The 18,736-nt window shown below is 39.1% G+C and overlaps 2 protein-coding genes across 3 annotated transcripts; both read right to left on the bottom strand.

The window, feature by feature from the left end:
- Positions 1–6: 6 nt before the first annotated feature.
- LOC110978427 (uncharacterized) lies at positions 7–3,677 on the bottom strand. Of its 2 annotated transcripts, none has more exons than XM_022233418.2 (3): positions 3,409–3,677; positions 2,609–2,713; positions 7–2,337 (listed from the first exon to the last, which is right to left on the bottom strand). In XM_022233418.2, the coding sequence occupies exons 2-3, from the start codon at positions 2,679–2,681 to the stop codon at positions 1,451–1,453; spliced, it is 960 nt and encodes a 319-aa protein (XP_022089110.1). In that variant the 5' UTR covers positions 2,682–2,713; positions 3,409–3,677; the 3' UTR covers positions 7–1,450. The 2 variants fall into 2 exon arrangements, with proteins under 2 accessions (XP_022089110.1, XP_022089111.1); XM_022233419.2 differs by having other exon boundaries at positions 3,331–3,409.
- A 121-nt stretch (positions 3,678–3,798) lies between these two features.
- golga1 (golgin A1) lies at positions 3,799–18,722 on the bottom strand. The gene is made up of 21 exons (XM_022233423.2): positions 18,582–18,722; positions 16,466–16,706; positions 15,186–15,345; positions 14,906–15,036; positions 14,516–14,635; positions 14,025–14,173; positions 13,632–13,743; positions 13,177–13,272; positions 12,885–13,013; positions 11,995–12,090; positions 11,518–11,709; positions 11,083–11,256; positions 10,614–10,709; positions 10,318–10,407; positions 9,760–9,862; positions 9,255–9,436; positions 8,487–8,552; positions 8,196–8,318; positions 7,513–7,809; positions 6,278–6,364; positions 3,799–5,426 (listed from the first exon to the last, which is right to left on the bottom strand). Exons 2-21 carry the CDS (start codon positions 16,667–16,669, stop codon positions 5,358–5,360), a joined length of 2,676 nt encoding a protein of 891 aa, XP_022089115.2. The 5' UTR covers positions 16,670–16,706; positions 18,582–18,722; the 3' UTR covers positions 3,799–5,357.
- Positions 18,723–18,736: the final 14 nt, after the last annotated feature.

Raw genomic sequence — 18,736 nt, forward strand, 5'->3', positions numbered from 1 at the left:
CTAATATCTTGATAAATGTCCAAATATTTAAACATGAATCAAACAAAGAACAAACGTTCCATCAAATTCTAAGGGCTTCACTTTGCATTTTTATAAGAATTGACAATTCTACAAATGACCCAGAAATGCCTTCTTGAGAAACACAAGCAATCACAGGTACTTTATAGTACAAGATTTTGTACATTTATTGAAATAAATCAGTTAAAATGAAAACTGCAAGGTAAACATCTTGGATTTGACCTTAATTTATAAACAGCTAGAAATGACTTTGTAATTATGATTAGCAGTATTCAATACTTGTTAGACCCTGATGTTGAATATTTATTGAAAAAATGGATAAATTATTTTATAAGGGGTTGCCTTGCATTTTATTAAAATTGGATGAAAATGTGTATCTTCTGTAAACCACCCCAAAATACCCTGCCTCCGAAGCAAAATAAACTTCTTTCCACCTTTTTAGCCACATATTTGAGGACTCGTGGAAAAAAGAAATTGAGATAAAAATTCAAGAATTTTGCAAGGGGTTAGTCTTGCATTTTCAATAGAAATGGGTGAAAATTTGGATTTTTCTCTAAAGCACTCCCAAAATACCTTCTGATGCAAAATAAGCATTTCTCCACCTAATTCATCCACTTGTTTTGAAGATTTATTGGCAAATGAAATCAAGTTAGAAATCCAGAAATTTGCAAGGGGTTAGGCTATATTATATTTAGGTTATATTTTTATTCAAATTGAGTGAAAATTTGGATTTCTCTAAACTGCCCTAAAATACCCCCACAAAACAAAATAAGCATCTTTCTGCCCTTATAGCCCCATTTTTTGAAGATTGATTAGAAAGATTAAAGAGCTAACATTGAATAATTTAGCAAGGGATTAGCGTAGCATTTTATAGTAATTAGATGGAAATCTAGATTTTGTCGAAAGTGCCCAGAAATACCTTCTGAATCAAAATAAGTTCTTCCACCTTTGTAGCCACATATTATTTATAAGATTTATTGGGGGAAAAATTGAGTTCAAATTCAAGAATACTGCAAAAGGTTAGCTTTGCATTTAAATTAAAATTATGTCAAAATTTAGTTTTCTCAAAACCACCCAGAAGAATGTAATACCCTCTGAAGAAAAGTAAGCATTACTTGGACATTTGTAACCCTAATTTTGACGATTGAAAAGAAAGAGAAAAAGAGCTAAATTCGAATGATTTAGGAAGGGGTTGGCCTTGCATTTTTATTGAAATTAGGTGGAAATTCAGATTTTCTCTATAGCGCCCAGTAATACCTTTTTAATCAAAATAAGCATTCTTCCACCTTTGTAGCCACACATTTTGGGAAAAAAGAACTCAGTTCAAATGCAAAATTTCGCAAGGGGTTTGCCTTGTATTTTTTGGAAAGTTCAAATCTTTTTCTTACTAAACCACCCAGAAAACCTTTTGAATTAACAGAACCATCGCCTTTTATATTAGCCACAATCCATTATCCTTTAATTTCTTCAGTTTACTGTTGTGTCCAAAAACGCTGCTTAAATGTAGCACAACTGTTGTGTTTGCCCGTTTCTTCACCCAGCCTTTATCACGGAACACGCGACCGTCTGGATACTTAACGGAGTCCAGTGACTTCATTCTCACTGCCGGTTTTCTGTTCTTTATCACAAGGTTCAAAACATCCTTATCCATCGTTTTCTTATGTGTGGTGCTCATCAAACGTACCCACTCCCTAACCACAGCCAGTGTGTTTTCTGTTGCTCGATAGTAACCAAAGCCATTACAGAACACGGGAGTAAGACTTGATGGCGGAGCCTCCTGTCTCATGGCAATATCAAAGTTGCCTCGGAAATCCGGAAAGGGATCTTGAAACCAGAAAGTGTCGACATCAGTAAAGAGCACATCGTAACCCTTATTGAGAAAGTTCAGTATGTAACGTGCACGTTTCTTGACAAATTGAATGTACACCCTTCCATAAACCCTCAGTCGGTCTGAAGTCATCACCCCTGAATCCGTTTTCTGAATGTGGACTCCAGGGGAGGCAACTTTGTCAGTCAGATATTTGTAAGACTGTTCGTCTTCGGCGATTATGGTGATGTTAGGACAGATCCGGACCCTTCTGATGCTTTCCAGCATGTTTGTCGTCATGTCTTGGAATCCGGCATTCGTTGTGGTTAACAAGATAACACCATCATGTCGACCATCGTGGCCAAGTGTACAAGGCAGAGAAGAGCTTTTCGCTACCGATTCAATTTGATTGCTTGCTTTAACAGAATGCGCCACTTGCTCCTTCGAATTCATCTCTTCCAGCTGCTTAGAATAAAGACTCTTTGTTTGTAACCATTTAACCAAAAGGAATGCTGTACGAAAATGAAAAAACACAAAACAGTGATGTTAAACTTAAACTTTTTGCAAGCACATGCAATTTGAATTGTCGAATGAACAGTAGAATTTTTAACAGCATCCTAAAAAAATACATTGAATAGAGTTACTCAAGTGATTATTACATTCCACAATTTCCAAAATGGCTTTCCCTCATTCAGTTTATGATTCATTTAAATAATTAAATAGCTCGTCCGTTTGGGTGGCATATTTAAGGGTATATACTCTTATATATGACCATTCATTTACCTCCAAGGAGAAGAAACGAGAACCTGACAACACACGACACATTGACCTTCCTCGTTGCCATGACGGTTGTCATGGAAATCAATCCCAACAAGCCGGAACCTGTTTCTGGAATCATAATGCGCCATTAAGTATTCTCCGCTTGAAAGGAATAATCACAATTTTGTGTCCTCATTCATTTGCATATGATGCAAGATATGGGGTGGAGAGAACCACCCCGCCTTTGTGTTGGTAATTGTTTGATCGGAATCTCAGGAATTCTTTACATACTTCTAGGGGGGATGAGTTAGGTAACGATTGTCTAGAGTGTGTATAGGGATTGGACGTGGGGGGGGGTTACCCATCGGCTCCATATCGTGCACGTTATCTTCATTTGATATACCTGCAAAATTTGTTGATTGTCACCTAAATAAAGCTGAACATACACCGGTGTTGCCATGTGTTTGCGATGGACCAAAGCTAGTAATACAAGGGACATATGCATTTACCTCAATTCGTCCAACATCAGATAAATTTATGGGGGAAAATAGCTTAAAAATCATATAGATAGAAACCGATAGACGTAAAGATGTCATCAAAAATAAAATTTCCCCTCACATATAAAAACAGTTTTGTATCCCACTCAAAAATTCAGCAATGGAAAGAAGTATTTCAATCATTTTAATACAAAATGTCAAACTTCTAAAACACAAAATGACTATCTTGAATTGCTGGAATAAGGATACAAAATGCAGTTCGGATGACTCACATTAGCGTATTTCCGTTCACGTTGGTCTGATAGGATGCGGTATTTATGTACTTACCATCTGCGACGGTGACTGTAAGCGGAAAAAGCGATGTTTGTCTTGCCAATCATCTCCAAGGAAACGATAAATGTTGCACTTTAACCTGATGACTGGAAACAATCATGAGTTATTTCTGCGCATGCCTACAAGCAATTCGCCACTACAGCTTATATCGGCGCAGTCGTTCTCTAGTTCGGGCGGGCGGCTTGTTAAATAACATCACCGGCTTAGATCGATTACATATTAGATACTCAGAACGTACATTCAGAATACGAAAATATATAACATTATCTAAAAGAGACTTATTTTTAAGGAAAAACTAATAAACTGTTTTTTCTATCAATACGAACATTTTTTTTAAAGAACCGGCCGACATTGTTGTGGAGCTACTGAACAAAACAAAAGACATTCAGTTTATGCGGGTTTCTTTTATTTCATACATTTAACATACTTTCTCTGCATATTTCTAGAGCAACAGAACCCAATAATCTATATCTCTGGTAAAGATGAATTTGGAAGAGTGCTATATTTGGCTATATTTTTTTAAAACAATCTCTAAACAATTTTACCCACGCTACAAAAGTACCATGTCATTTTTCATACAATCTCAAGAGTTTTATATACAGACTTCTATTTACAATACTGTTCAACCCCTCTGTACCTAACAAAGGAACTGTACCATTACAGATATTTAACGTTAAAAATGAACACAGGTCAATGTGGGGAAGTACTAAAAATGAGAACTCCATATACAAGACCCAAAAGGATTGGAAAGTATCCAGGAAGTTCTCAAAATCAACTTATACCTCTGCAAATCTTGTAAAGGATCAGTACTAATGACTGAATAGTCAGCAAATGCATCTGAGTTGGAAGAATACCAACAGGTTTGTGCTGCACAGGGGAACAAAGGAACAAAACAAACTTTTTGGCAGCTTTTTTCTGCCACCCTCCTTCACAAGAGGATGTCCAAGAAGCAGCAAGTCCCACGGGCAAGTGGTCATGTTAAGGTTGACATTTGAAATATTTATCTTGAAACAAAAATACTACATGCTGTTGGAGCGAAGAAAAATTCTTTTACACAAATTTGCAACCTCAAGGGAACGTATTTAACATTACATGTATAAGTATAGATGGAGGTTCCTCATGGTGTAATTCAGTTACAAGAACGGACTGATTGCGCCGGCTAAACTACATGACCTATAGTGGGTATCAACCCCATAAAGCAACGTGTGTTTTGAGAGTTGTTTACAAACAATATAACCAAGTTACAGTATAGTGCCCTGCATATAAGTAGTCCAAGTACGGTACCTTCTATCGGCTTTATTTTTGGTAAATGATACTTGTGAAAAACTTTGCTTTTGGTGGACGCTGTGTTTGCTGATATTTAATACCCACTATAGGTCACATGACTTAGCAGACACAATTGGTCCATTAGAAGCCATTACTGCAGTGGCAACATACTCCTGGATAGGTGGTACGCAAGCACATTACATGCCTCTTAAACCAATAGGATGCTGTAACTTGACCAAAGCATGTGCATGAAGCTTAGGAATGTGGGTCTATAGTCTATAACAACCAAACATCAATAGATAAATCTTGTGAATAATTTGCAAGTCCCATGCATAAATTAGGAAGAGAGCCATATTTATATTTTAGAGCTCTGCTCTAAACTCCCATCACTTCAACAATGCAGATATCCTTGCATCATTCATCTGTTCGATTATTTCATTCACAATTACTTCATTACAGATTCTCTACACTCCAAATCACATTCCAGAGACAAAATCTTCGGATCTGTTACAAAAATCTACACTCATGTTTTTCACTAAGTGAATTTTACCCCAGTGCTTGACTGTACAACTTCATACAACCGCAACTTTTGAATACAATAGTTTATTTGAAGATTGAGTAAGGCCAAATTCCATGCCACATTGCTGAGGTTTGGATACAACATGGTTAGATGTGTATCACCTATAGGCAAGAGATGAGACTTGAATGGTTTTCTTCGGAGATGGGCGGACCCCAAACCAAGATGTCTGAGAAGAAAACAAAGTAGAACAAAATGATAAATGAGAAGACACAATCTCTGAAGGGGAATTCATTTGTAAGACCATATGGCAATATTTTGACATATCATGTGAATGTGATGGTTCCCATATGCAAATAGCACACAGCGTCTGCCAATAATCTTTTCACTGAGTGTACATAGAACACTGCAAAAGTAACGCATCTGAATGTGGGTGCAAGATTAAGTGTCAAACAATAGAGGGATCCCAATACGATGCTTTTAGCGTCGATCTGCGCAATTCCACATTTGGAAACGAGGCTGTATGTGTCAGCTTCAATTCTTAATATGATCAGACAATTGAAAGTAAGGAGTCAAGACACAAAATACATAAAGGTATGTTAAATTCAGACTTTTCAGGCTGCAAATTTTTGTGGACGAGTCTTTCAGGATGACTCGACACGTGAAATCAAAAGAAAAAATAATGGCAATTTACCGCGAACTCATACCTGCGATGGTCGTTTATCTTGTGCAGTGGGTGTGGTTTAAACTGAAGTGACGTCACACTTACGAACCGGATACTGCATGTACTGTGTTGACTCAGCGGGCGCGCGCGCGACTAAATTCAACACAGAGAGCCTCGGTTTTGATGCGGATATGCACAGACAGCGCTAATGTGATATCCATCTATGATACATCAACAACATTTCATAGTTTCATACAATTAAGGGCAAAATTACACAATGGATCCAAAGGTAGAAAAGATATTCCATGTCGTATCGTAACATTAATTTCAGAACCACGGGGGCTCTGTAACATATCAGCAGTCTTTTGGGAAACAGAAAAATCAATCATTGATATCAGTTTTGATATGACTCTAACCTTCCATTCCAGAGTCTTAGTGATCAATGACTCCTCATGTGGAGTAAACTCCAGCACAGTAGACACTGCTTTCAGTAACTGCTTGGCCTGTCAAGAGAAAGACAATCATTCTCTTGAGTTGGAGACATTTGATTTGCTGGGGCCGTGGCATCTCTCTGGAAGAAAATGCAATGGGGCTGTACCATAGGCTAACCAAAGAACTGTAGGACTGACATTCAAAAGAGCCTACGGCTCCTTTCAATCAGCTGGTAGGAAAAGACCAACAACAATCAACTTTATTATCAGACTCTGTGTGACAGAGGACATACAGAAGAAAGTACTACAAATACGGCCAAAATCCTGGACACTTGACATCAATGCTCATGGGTGCCGGGGTTCCCGGTACCAGAGACCTTAGGTTTGTATGCACAGCTAGGGTGCCCGAAATCGGACAAAGGAGCTGGGCCTAGTAACAAAAGACTGTACTCGGAACCAAAAAAGGAGCTGCTGGGAATTGCCGACATTTTTCAGCACAGAGTGTTGGCATTAGCGGAGGTAATCTGTCATTGTTTTGAAACAGTATACTATTGTTTGCGGCATCCATGCCCATGGATTATCGACAGGGACAAAACTGCTCCAGCACTCCGGTGATGAGCGCTACAATACCGCTGCATGCCAATTGGCTGCATCTGAAAAGACACCATTGCCATTCAGCAATGCACAGAGCCAATTTCGGGAACAAAGGAATTACGCAACCCCGCATAATTTTGGGCTTTCTTTACTGGGCAGCAGGCCTGGCTGCAATACCCGGGCGTCAATGGAGGTTTGCCTGACAGATTAGAGTAGCCACCAGACAGTCATTCGTGTGGGTGTAAGTGTCCAGGAATGAAGTTATGAATTTTGAAGAATTTTGAAAACGGAAAATCTTAAAAATCACCCAAAAACTCACTCTGCATATGCAAATTCCGTCCGGCAGGAATAGGATACCTGATACTGGTGGTAAGAAAGCATGAGCTTTACCAAATGCAGAAGTGCTTTTCTTGCATCTCTCTTCAGCCAAATCAGTATCCTGTTACTCTCATCATAGAAAAACTCATGCCCTGTGCCAACTACCTTGCATTTCACGTGTTTACGAGGTTACCAACTCATACTTCACGTAATTTATGAACATAAGTGATAACTTTCACAATGAGCTATTACACAGGCTGTACTTGGCAAGTGAAAGGAGGCCTGAAACACTGTAAAGCACAATTTACCTCTTGATCTGTACTACTCATGAACTTGAACACGACATGTCTCAGATATTGGAAGTTGATTTCTCTCAAGTCCTGTCGATCCAGGCCTGCTGCGTTTGGACTTAATGAGGCCATCCCTCTAATGCTCGGTGACTCACTGGACCCTGAAGCAAAGCTATACCCTGATGACTGGAGGACGTTGCTGTTACTCAACCCTCCTAAACTAGAACTTTTACTTGTCCCTGTAGAGCTTGAACTTTGACCTCTGTCTTTGGAAAATTCCTCTGGCGAGTCATAGCCGGAGGAATTCTGGACTTTCTGTAAACAATACAGGATTGGGGTAAAAGTTGTCATCAAACACACTTCAGCAATTTTGATGGCATTACCACATAATTAATGAGTCACCAGAAGAACTCCTGTCAGTTTGATTAAGATCAATATTCATTTGAGCACATAGCTGACAACTCTACTCAAATTGTGAAAAATATTATATATTATAGATTATTATAGAGTTATAATTAAACTAGAATTCACTTAATTCAGCACCAAATACAGCAATACCAGAAGGACATTTCACTTCAATTGAAACCAAATTTGTTACACTACATGAATTAATTAGGCTAGTGACACTGGGCCATTGCACTGTAAACTGTAGAAAAGTACCCATGAGCACATGCACCCATCGTGGTCATCTAACATCTCACCAGTTCTCTCTGTAGTGTCTTCTTCAAGTCTGCTAACCTCTGTTGTTGCATCTTTATTGTCTTATTTTTTTCATTTAACTGCTGCTCCTGTTCTTCAAGAGTTTGCTTCAACTTCTCAACATCCTGTGGAGTAACATGAACATTTATTTCTACATGCAAAATTATCCGACAGTCAAGTTACCCAATTGAATTGCTGGACATTATTATTAGGTTCCTACGGTGTTTTATGAATCTTAATTGGTGTGAGGGTAATGCCTGGATATAATATGACACTTAAGCATGAACTCTGACCTCTCCATCATCGACTCCATTGGTGTCAGCTTGAGAAGCAGCTAGACTCTCCTCCAGCTCCTTTATCTGCCAGAAAAAAAATCACTCATATTATCCCAAGCAACCCATGTTGCCATTATTACTGCCATTAATTTAAGGTTCTTTTTTGTGTGTTTCTTAATTCTAAAAGAGTTGAGTAATCATTGCAGTGCATATTTTTCCTGCGCTGAGTCTAACAGACTTTTTCCTAGCATTATCTTGAGGTACTCTTCTTAAAATTTTGTGAAAATCAGACCTGCCATTTTCCTGCAACACGCATTTTTGAGCAACGGGTCTGCAAAAGTCCATAATTTTTCAATTGACTTACTGAGTTCTTGGAATGGAATCCAGAAGCTCTGAGATAACTGGCCCTTTAAAGTGTAACTCTGTGAACTGTTCAGCAAGAGTAGCATTTGGTTGAACAAAGTATCTGGTTGCTGTAAGGTTAAGACCTTTGACATTTGAACCACAGTATTAGAAGGCTATGGGTTGGAGATTCTAATGCTGCTGGGTTTTGCTTTCTTCCTCCACTTTTTCAGAAGGGTGAAATGCATCAATCAATATCTTTTGTGGTTTATTTGATAAAGACAGAGTATGCTCTGGCAGAATTCTTGCTCCCAACAAATTCCATGGAACAGTCAAGGACAGAAATCTGCTAAGCACAGGAAACGAGTTACCAGGTTTCTCACGTGAGTTTTAGTCCACACATAAATATCTTTGGCAAGATTTTTATCTAAACACATTACGAACCTTGGATTGACCCATTCCAATCTCCTCTTCCTTCTCAGATAGACTCTGTTTCAAGACGCTGATGCTTTCATTCTTCTCAAACAGCGCCCTCTGTGCCTCATCATGGCAAGTTTGCATCTCTTGCTCCTGCTGAGCCAGACTGTTTGCCAGTTCCAAGTTTTGTCGTTTCAACTCCTCATTTTCTGCTCAGTCAAAATAAACCACAGTGTAGTTTGGTTATTCCTATGGGCTGGATGACTTGTCATCCATATTTGTTCTACACAGTATACATTTAATGATAGTTTATTCTGATGCAACACTTCCTGTTTCTAAGATTGAGACTGCTTACTATCATTGCTTATTGCTTATTTCTCTGCTTAATGAGAAGCAGTTTGGGTGAACTAAAACTACTGAAGTAAAAACTTTATGAAGCTGTTAAGCTGGAAAACGTGAAGAGCAATAGTCTATTGGGAACCAGTCACTGGTGGTATGCTTCACATACGACACTGGTTGGTAACCTGCAAACCTTGGTCTGACTTGTTGATGGTTGTATCTTTAACTTCCACAAGTTTTCGTAACCTGTCCACCTCTTTGTGAGCATCCATGACAGAAGAACTTGCTGTCAGAACCTGGAGAGAATGGTCAAAAGTTAGATTAAACAGAAAAATGCTTGAATTGCATTAAGGGTAAGTTAAACTTCCACAATTCTGGGGATGTAGAATCAAGTTGGTTGAGGCCTTTATGAACAATGTTTAAAAGTATAATTACAGTATTGTGATTTCAAGGCTTCTGCTTGGAGACAATAAGCAACCATGTCAGATGGCCAAGGAGTTTTGCTTCATTTCATTATCTTTGTGTTTTACGGTATTCATAGCTTTCTACACTCATAGCTTATTGAGCAATGACATGCAGGGTATGGTAAGTACAGTCTACACATCATATCAGTGTGGCTAGACCATACCATGTTGCTGTGATGGACATTGTACACAACTTCAACGTTTGCATTTAGAGGTTCCCGTAAAGTATCACTGATAATTATTGGAGACTGGAGCACATGAAACGGTCTTCTTGAATGACTGCATACCTGTTTGGATAAATCCTCTGCTCGTTCCCTTATCTCCTCCACTTCTCTTGTTAGTCTCTCACACTCCTTGGATTTTGTTGTCAGAGATGCCTGCAAAGATCACATACTATTAGATAAATGCAAACAGACTTGAGGGCACTGTCTTCCCTAGCCACAAAAGTGGGTTACGGGCACCTGTCTTTCATTCAAGACATACGTGAACCAGTCAAGGATGAAGCAGGTTATATGGTAGAAAACAGAACGATAAAAAAAATTCAACATTGGAGGCATTCTTCTCTATACATATGGAGACTCACCGAGAGAGATTCTTTTGCCTCTTCCAACTGAGTGATGTGTTTCTCATGCTCAATCTCACGCTCCAAATACTCCTCATTCTGACTCTCTAGACGTGTCTGTTAATGGCAGCAGAATTTTACCACGGTCAAAGCTGACCCCTCACAAAACCATTCTCAAGTGATAACAAAATTAAAAGTGTTCTCATTCAAGTGTAAAAAAATTCAACACAATAACAGCCATTATCCAAATTCTAGCACTAGCAGAAACTGAAATACACAAGTTAAGATTTCCAAAAGAGGATTCTGTACAGGTCTTTGTCTTTAGCTCAGCTGAATTTGTTGATTTCAGGAACGGAAAGGTTTAAAAAGCTATACAGTAAAAACATATACTTCACAGAAACCAGAAGCTCCCTGTAGAATTGAAACCATTAAATGCCCCCCCCCAAAAAAAAACCAAAACAAAAATAAAAATGCATGTAGAGTAACTTACAATTTTGTGTTCCGTTGCACTCTTCTCAAAGTCAGTAGCTGTACTGAGCCCAGTAATCTTAGATTCCAATGTAGCTATCTTATCTTGTAATTGTTTCTTCATTTCCAAAGACTGTTTCTTGGTGACATCAAGTTGCTCCTGTATTGCTTGTATTTCTGTATCACTCAGAGATTTCTGCATTTGCAAATACCATATATCACAGCATTTTAGCAAACACAGCCAATTTTTAATTCAAAGACCAACTGGTAAAGATAAAACTCGACAATCACTGCCTCTCCAAGAATGCTACAAATTGAATTTTTAGTACAAACATTCTTACATCTAACATGATTTGGTATTACGGTTAATTAAACATTCTTGTCCTCATTCGCTTTCAGAGATAATTAAAGGTAACAGACATGTATTGTCAGATAACTCACATTGATATCTACCCACCTGTACAGCAATCTGAGTGTCTCTCTGTTTGACCAATTCAATATGAGTCTGCACCTGTTGTTCTGTGTCCTGTAGCTTAGCTTGAAGTTGGCCAAGTTCCTCAGCATGTCTTCTGCTCATAGCATCCAGAATCTGTTGCCTCTGAATTGCATCTTCTCTGTCCTCAGCTATCTTAGTGTTCAGGTGAGAGATCTGGCATGTAACCACAGACAGAATGGGAAAAATCAGCTCATCATGCTAAATCGTGTCAAGCCAGCATTTTAGGAACTAATCCTGATAACCTGAACCATAAATTGGTTCTCTGATTTATTATACAGATGGAGTGCACAAGCCCAATGTTACAGTCCTTTTTATGTTATACCAACAGACTGACCAACAGACAGCTCATCAGAACTTCTACAAACACATGGAACCCCAAAGGGCTCAAATGGTTTCTGATATTTTTTAATCCTGGATTTAAAGTGAGTTAGATTTTACCTGCTGTTCTAGACTTGATATCTTGTCAGCTGATGAACTTTTGACATCAATGAGTTCGCGACGGGAAACCTCCAGCTTTTCTTCTAGGGTATCTCTCTAAAAAATGAACGTACAACAAATCACTCCAAATGTAAACTAATTTTGCCCAGTTAGTAACCTTATTGAAAATCATTATTAAAGGCATTAGTTTTTGAACAGATTTTGCAGAATGAGATTACACGTACTTTTCTAAATGTGCTTTTATTTAAAGGAAATAGGCCAATTAAGCACTTCCTGCCGGGGATTCCGGATCCGGACACGTATGCTTTACATGTGTGGCCGGGGTCTCCGAACTCGGACAAAGGGAACAGGGCCTTGTAACAAAATACCATACTCAGAACAAAAGACCAGGCTGTTGGGCATTGCCGACATTTTCTCACTCTCAAAAGTGGAGATAATCCTGCCTTGTTTTGAAACAGTATACCCCTGTTTGGGGCATTTAGAGCGAGCGGATTACCACTGGGGAATAAAAGTGCTCCACCACCTCAGCGATGCGCCACACAGCACCGCTGCATGCTAACCTGGCCCCTATTGAAAAGAGGTCAGCAGTGCACAGAGCCAGGTTCGTGAACAAAACAAACTTATATAACACCGCACAATCTGGGCTCTTTTCACAAGCTGCAGGCCTGGCTGAAATACTAAGGTGTGAATAGATTTTGTCTGTCAGGCTAGAGTGGACACCAGACAGTCTTTCACGTGTTTTTAAAGAATTTTGAAAACAGAAAAAAATGATGATTATCCCGGACCAGCATCATCAACATTGATAACTTCCCCCTGGCAGCAAGTGGTTAAGAAACAAATCTAAAGCAAAGAGGCAGCTATAGGAGAATGTAGCATCATCTACTTAGTACCTCAGCTATGATAGCTTTCATCTGCTCATCATCACTCAGACTGTGATCTGATAGTCTCTGCTCAAGCATTCTAACCTTCTCCTCCAGATGTTTGTTGGTGCTTTCACTCTCTCGTTGCTGAGCTGCAGCCTTGAAATAGTATAACCAACCTCATTTTGAGTATGTTGGAAAATGCTCCACTATTTAAGCAAACCATAAACTGTATTCAAACACACCATCATTGTTCCTGGTACTCCAAATTTATGTGTTTGATATCTACCTGTGCCCCAACCTCATGGAATGACCCATCTACCTGTGTTTTATGAACCTCGCTGTCATGACGTAATGCTTCCAGTTCCTCCTGAGTCTGTGTCAACCTCTCCTCCAGTGCTACCAACCTCTTACTCTTCTGCGAATACAATAATTGAAATCAACTACAGAAAATACATAGAGTAGGCAAGAACACTAACATATAGTACGCACACAGCTGAAGCCTTGTGATTTTCAGGTGATGGCTTAAAGACTTGCATGCTGAGACAAAGTTTTCCAACTGTGAATTTGAACCAAGCAGGAGAAAATGATTCTCAGTCCTTGAACAATGTCCTTGCCACAATTGCTTCATTCAACCCTATGGCTGCAGCTAGAACTAACATATGCCTATGGAAGCCACTGACTAATGGCTGTGGCAGCTTGCCATGGATGTACAGTATGAAGTACTCACAGCCAGAGCCAGTTGATAACTAACTGACTTAGGAACGCATCCATTACCTCCTGGCTTTCTGTTGTAACACTCTGTAGTCTTTCCTCCAGCAGTTTCTTCAATCGTTCCTGTTGTGTACCATGCTCCTCAGCTGCTGTCTTTTGCTTGATGTCATCGTCCCTGTAATTCAGTCAAACGAGAGATGACAATGAACAAACAAACAAACAAACAATCCAATAAACAAACAAATAAGGAATCATCTTCATTTGACATCTAAACTAGATTTAGTTTATAAATTCAACTATTTTAGTTGACAATTTAGTTCAATGTTTGTCTAAATATGGTGACACTTTCTGTACTACATGCAACATGGTTTTCAAATAATGTCGAATTTGAAGGCATTTTGAAGGCCGAGGAAAGTTTGTAGTTCTTTACACAGTGGCTTTCACGCCAGTCACTACCTGGCATGTCTGAGTTTGGTCAGGCTGTCTCTAGTTTTGCTCAGCTCCATTCCTAGCTTTTCCGCTTGTTGATTACTTTCATCAAGTTTCTCCTGGAGATGGGCTAAATCTGCCTTACATTTATGCAGCTCCTCCTGACTGTTAACAAACTAACGCAAACATATAACACAAATGAGGTTTGTTAGCAAAGTTCAAGAGAAGATAATAGATTAATACATAATTCGGATAACTGAACTGGCACTAAAGCCATTGCTTCAGACAACAACATTGAAATTACTTTTAATGATTAATGAAAGGAAAGACTGAAGGGGAACTGAAAAAGAGAAGCCAGTTTTAATTGACAACTCCAACAATCCATTTCAAGCTACACAGCATCCCTAACATTTACTTTCTTACTCAAATCTACATGTATGCTTCATCATAAACATACAAACAAATTTCTGTGCCCCTTTATTATATCCTGTTGAATTTCTGCATTTGTCAGCACTGACCATATGTTTGACTTTAGCAAGTTCTTGGACTTGGAATCCTTGAAGTTCCTCACTCTCTTCTTGCTTCTTGAATTTATCCATTGACAATCGCTGGAGCTGATCCTGAAGATCTGTTTTCTCCTACACAGAGGATTGGTAAGGAAAATAGAACATTCCTTGAGGGGGTTGCATCTGGCACCCTTTAGAATCTGGGTATGAGTGAACAACAAATTGGTTTTTGGCTCTTTAGGAATAGAAATGTACATAAAATATTTAGTCATTTTACTGTACACATCAAACACCTATGATAGAACTATTCCCTGCTAGCGCTGACAGATTTGACCATTACAAATAGCCATCACAATAATGTGTCTTGCTGTACATGCCACTGTCTGCTGGCTGGCTACTTACTTTCTCCAGTGCTTGTATCTGTTCATTCATCTCATCTTCTTTCTTCCTTACAGCTGTGGCTAGCTTGTCGGCCATCTTGGAGCGTCTCAACTGAAACTCTTCGTTCAACTCTTGGATCTGTTTGGTGTTGGCTACAAAGACAGTCACCAACAGAAGTCTGACTCTAATTCTGTGCTACTGCCCCATGAGTAAATAATGCTTACCTGTTAGCACCTTTTCTGCAAATGCGAGCACAGATTCAAAACTTAACATTACAAATTACTGTGAAATTCTTGCTAACCTTCTTCTTGTTTCTCCAGGGCTACCTCCAATTTCTCCTTAGCCTTGACTGCTTCCTTCAGCATTGCTGAGTACTCATCTAGCTTGTTTTCCAGACGACGTATTTGATCACTTCTCTGAGTAAGCTCTGCTTGGAGACTTTCTGTATTTGCCTCAGCCCCCTAAATTAAAAAAAAAAACAGTCAATAAAGCTGACTACAGAGAATCAGGCCAAAGTACAATTAATAAAGCCCTTGGACTGTTTTCAAGAGTTCATAAGAAGGATGTTTAACCATAACGTTCCCCATCCCAGTTTACGACAGAGTTTGTGGAAATTTGATGGGTTGAGTTCTGTGTACATATGAAGCTTACTACATAAAGTGTTGGGTTATGACGGGATGAGCACTGTACGGATGCAGTAACAGTGATGGGTTTTGACTGAGTGGGTATGGTCTGTATTGCCCACTACTTGCTGCTGGATGTTTGATGAATAATGCTGCTGGAATGTGTGTGCCTATAAACAATGGTGGTCATTTGGTCATGTACCTGTACTTAAGAAGTAGAATAAATTGCTCTAGTGTGTTGGGTGACCTTGCTTTTAGAGAGAAGTCAAAGATAAAACAAAAAAAATGAACCCCCCCCCGAAAAAGAAATATAATTTTGTATAGCCCTGCAGCTGTTGGATCTTGAAAGGATGGTACATTGTGTTATCACTCTTTATACATGGGTAATTCCAGAAATTAGGGGTCCAAAGTGTGAGATTTTTGTGTCCCTGTTACATCGGACCTTTGTTATGTGACATGGAAATATCACCGGAATTAATTTCAATCTATTACTATTTGTTTGGCAGGTAATTTGCATTTGAAATTATAAAATGTACTCTGAACTTACAAAATCACGTCAGATGTGATAGGGACACACACACAAAAAATGGACCCCTGATTTCTGGAATTACCCACATACATGTAGCATATGACCAAGTATCCCCACTCAGCCAAAGCCCAACAGTTAACTGCCTGTTGGAGTTTGTTGGGCTGTGTACTGATACAGCAAGTGGACTGTTGGAATCCGGTGGGTTGAGTACCTATACCCTACCCAGCAGCGAAAGGGTGTTGCAATTTGACAGGTTGAGTAGACTTCCAGAAAAATTGCTGAGAGGGTTAGGGTTAAACTCATAATTTGGAATTTACAAAGTGAAACCAAAAGTTTTGGAAGCCCTCAATCATTAGTTAACTGCTTAATAGAGACCCAAGAAAAATTACGGTCTGAAAGTCAGATGAAACCAGTTAAATGCCAACTTACCTTTTTAGTCTCAGCCTGAGTGTTCAAACTTGATGAGCTCCCGTGAGATGACAGACTACCAGCTGAGCCTCTATGTCCTCTGGATACTGGTGATCCATTTGAGGGTCGTTGCGGTACTGCTGCCCCAGGGACGTACTTTTTAGTCAACTCACCCTCATCGACTCCCTCCTCTTCAACGATCTTCTTCTTCAATTTGGCAAACATGATGACTGATATTTACACCTGTGAACAACCTAGGGGCCTACAGAAAACAAGAAAAATAGGGCTTCATCATACATGATCTTTTCCTGTCATTTGATATTTATTTTAAGCAGTGGATACTTGGTTGTGAACTGGAACTAGGTTTTTGCTCTTGTATTGTACCTGCACTGCAAATGGTGTATGTACAGTGTTATGTGGTACATGTACATGTACTTGGACAAATCTATGAATCTGGATCCATGCTTTCATTGTCATTGTGAATTCATATTCATATGCAATTCAGACCTATTGCAATTTCTAACTTTCTTTCCGTTACAAAATTGTACCAGAGCCAGGGTTCATAAATGAAAAATGAATCTCACTACAATTTCACTTGGGATTCACGTTAAAACAATGCAAAGATAAAATTGCAACTTTTTGATCGGTAGTGAATTGGTGTATTACATGTAAATAGCAGTGCTGATATGGCAAAACAAACTTTCATGGAAAAGAGTTCAGTACTCTATCTATGGATATCACAAATGTTCCCCTGCAGTAGCTAATCAGCCATCAAAAAGTGATACAGTATCATGTCCTAAAATACCAAACTTATAAAGGAAAATCTTGACGCATTTACAGAACAAAACACTTTCACACCAGTGTCATGGGGCTAGTGCATAGGGTGTCAAATGATGCAATCTTTCCATTTCATAAACCGGAACAGTCAATGAATGCAGTCTAGGTAAATTTAATAAAGAACTGTTTGGGCATGTTGGGTAAATGAAGCCATTGAACGTCATTGGTTGATACGCGAAATCACTGGCTTTGTATGATTAGTCAATCTTAGTGCATGATTTGTTGATAATGTTGGTCGAGTTGTCTCAACGGTCGAGTTGTCAGAAGTCGAGTTGGCAAATGGTCGAGTTGTCTGACATCCACACCAAATACGCACCCGTAGACCGAAATAGCACCGGCTCTTGAACCTCGCGAAGAGGCCTTCATTTTCCTTTGCTGGAAATTCAAGATTATGGCCAGATCGATCACTTTTCATTTCAATTTTATGAACTTTTTTAATCTTCCTTTTCCCGAAGATACCCCCCCTAATAGTAGTAAAACTATGCGTTCAGCTCCGAATGTAGCCGTCCGCGTCTATCCAAAAAAGGCCTGCGATGTGGGGCTTTTTGTGAAAGAACTACTCTGAACAGGAAACTATCAATCACAAATTCGGGATTTATATAAACAATTCTATGATCCCTCAAGATTATGGCTCCTCTTATTGTAAAAAAAAAGGTTGGATCACAAAATATTAATAATGAGCTCGTGAGCAGACACACGATGCTTCAAAACCGTCTCCAAGTTTAAGACAATAGGAAATATTCCACATTTTTATTTTTAAATGATTTGATTTGTGTTGGGTCCGAGTTGACTCAGGGTGGGTCTGAGTTGGTCTTAGGTCCGAGTTAGTATTGGGTCCGAGTTGTTCGTGGGTCCGGGTTAGTATTGGGTCCCAGTTTGCATGGGTCCGAGTTGGTCGTGGGTCTGAGTTGGTTTGGGTCCGAGTTGACTCGAAACCAAAATAGGCAGCCGCATAGGCCTAATCACAGTTTGCTCTGCATTATTGTACAAAAAATCTCAAATATCCCCGCTTCAAATCGATTTTTCTGTTTTGCTAGAGCCCCGAGGAATCCAAATTTATATCTAAATATTTCTTATGACATCCTCTTCACGATAACTTCAAAAATAAAACAAAAAACAGTTGGCCTAGGCTACAATACTGTCAATAGCCTAGGCCCCTAATTAAAAAAATTATTAGCCTCCCTAGGTGTAGTACTAGCACATTTCATGATAACGAACATGTTATTTCATCAATTAAAAGTGTTTATCTTTTGTTCTCAATCTCCTGAAATAAACTGCCACCTTCGCGTCTTTTCTTTACCTTTCAAAACACCGATTTGCAGCTCGCGTCTGGAAGGAATACGTGGCTTGTAGATGCAGACGTACGTATCACGTCCCGTTCCCTTTCCTGTTGTGAGTTGACCTCAATTGACCTCTTATTAGGCTGGTTCTGTCATAGTCTGCATCCCTTAACGA

This window comes from Acanthaster planci, linkage group LG11 (assembly GCF_054643075.1).
Source record: "Acanthaster planci isolate LZ-2023a linkage group LG11, COTS_SCS, whole genome shotgun sequence".
Classification (NCBI taxonomy): Eukaryota; Metazoa; Echinodermata; class Asteroidea; order Valvatida; family Acanthasteridae; genus Acanthaster; species Acanthaster planci.

Bases quoted from the DNA above. Each gene is read 5' to 3' on its own strand.
- LOC110978427 (XM_022233418.2), bottom strand. From the start codon at position 2,681: ATGACAACCGTCATGGCAACGAGGAAGGTCAATGTGTCGTGTGTTGTC. The intron at 2,338-2,608 runs GTAAATGAATGG...ATTTTCGTACAG, and splicing joins CTCGTTTCTTCTCCTTGGAG to CATTCCTTTTGGTTAAATGG.
- golga1 (XM_022233423.2), bottom strand. From the start codon at position 16,669: ATGTTTGCCAAATTGAAGAAGAAGATCGTTGAAGAGGAGGGAGTCGAT. The intron at 11,710-11,994 runs GTAAAATCTAAC...GTTACATGCCAG, and splicing joins TATCAAGTCTAGAACAGCAG to ATCTCTCACCTGAACACTAA. The intron at 5,427-6,277 runs GTTAGAGTCATA...TTTTCTTCTCAG, and splicing joins CTAAGACTCTGGAATGGAAG to ACATCTTGGTTTGGGGTCCG.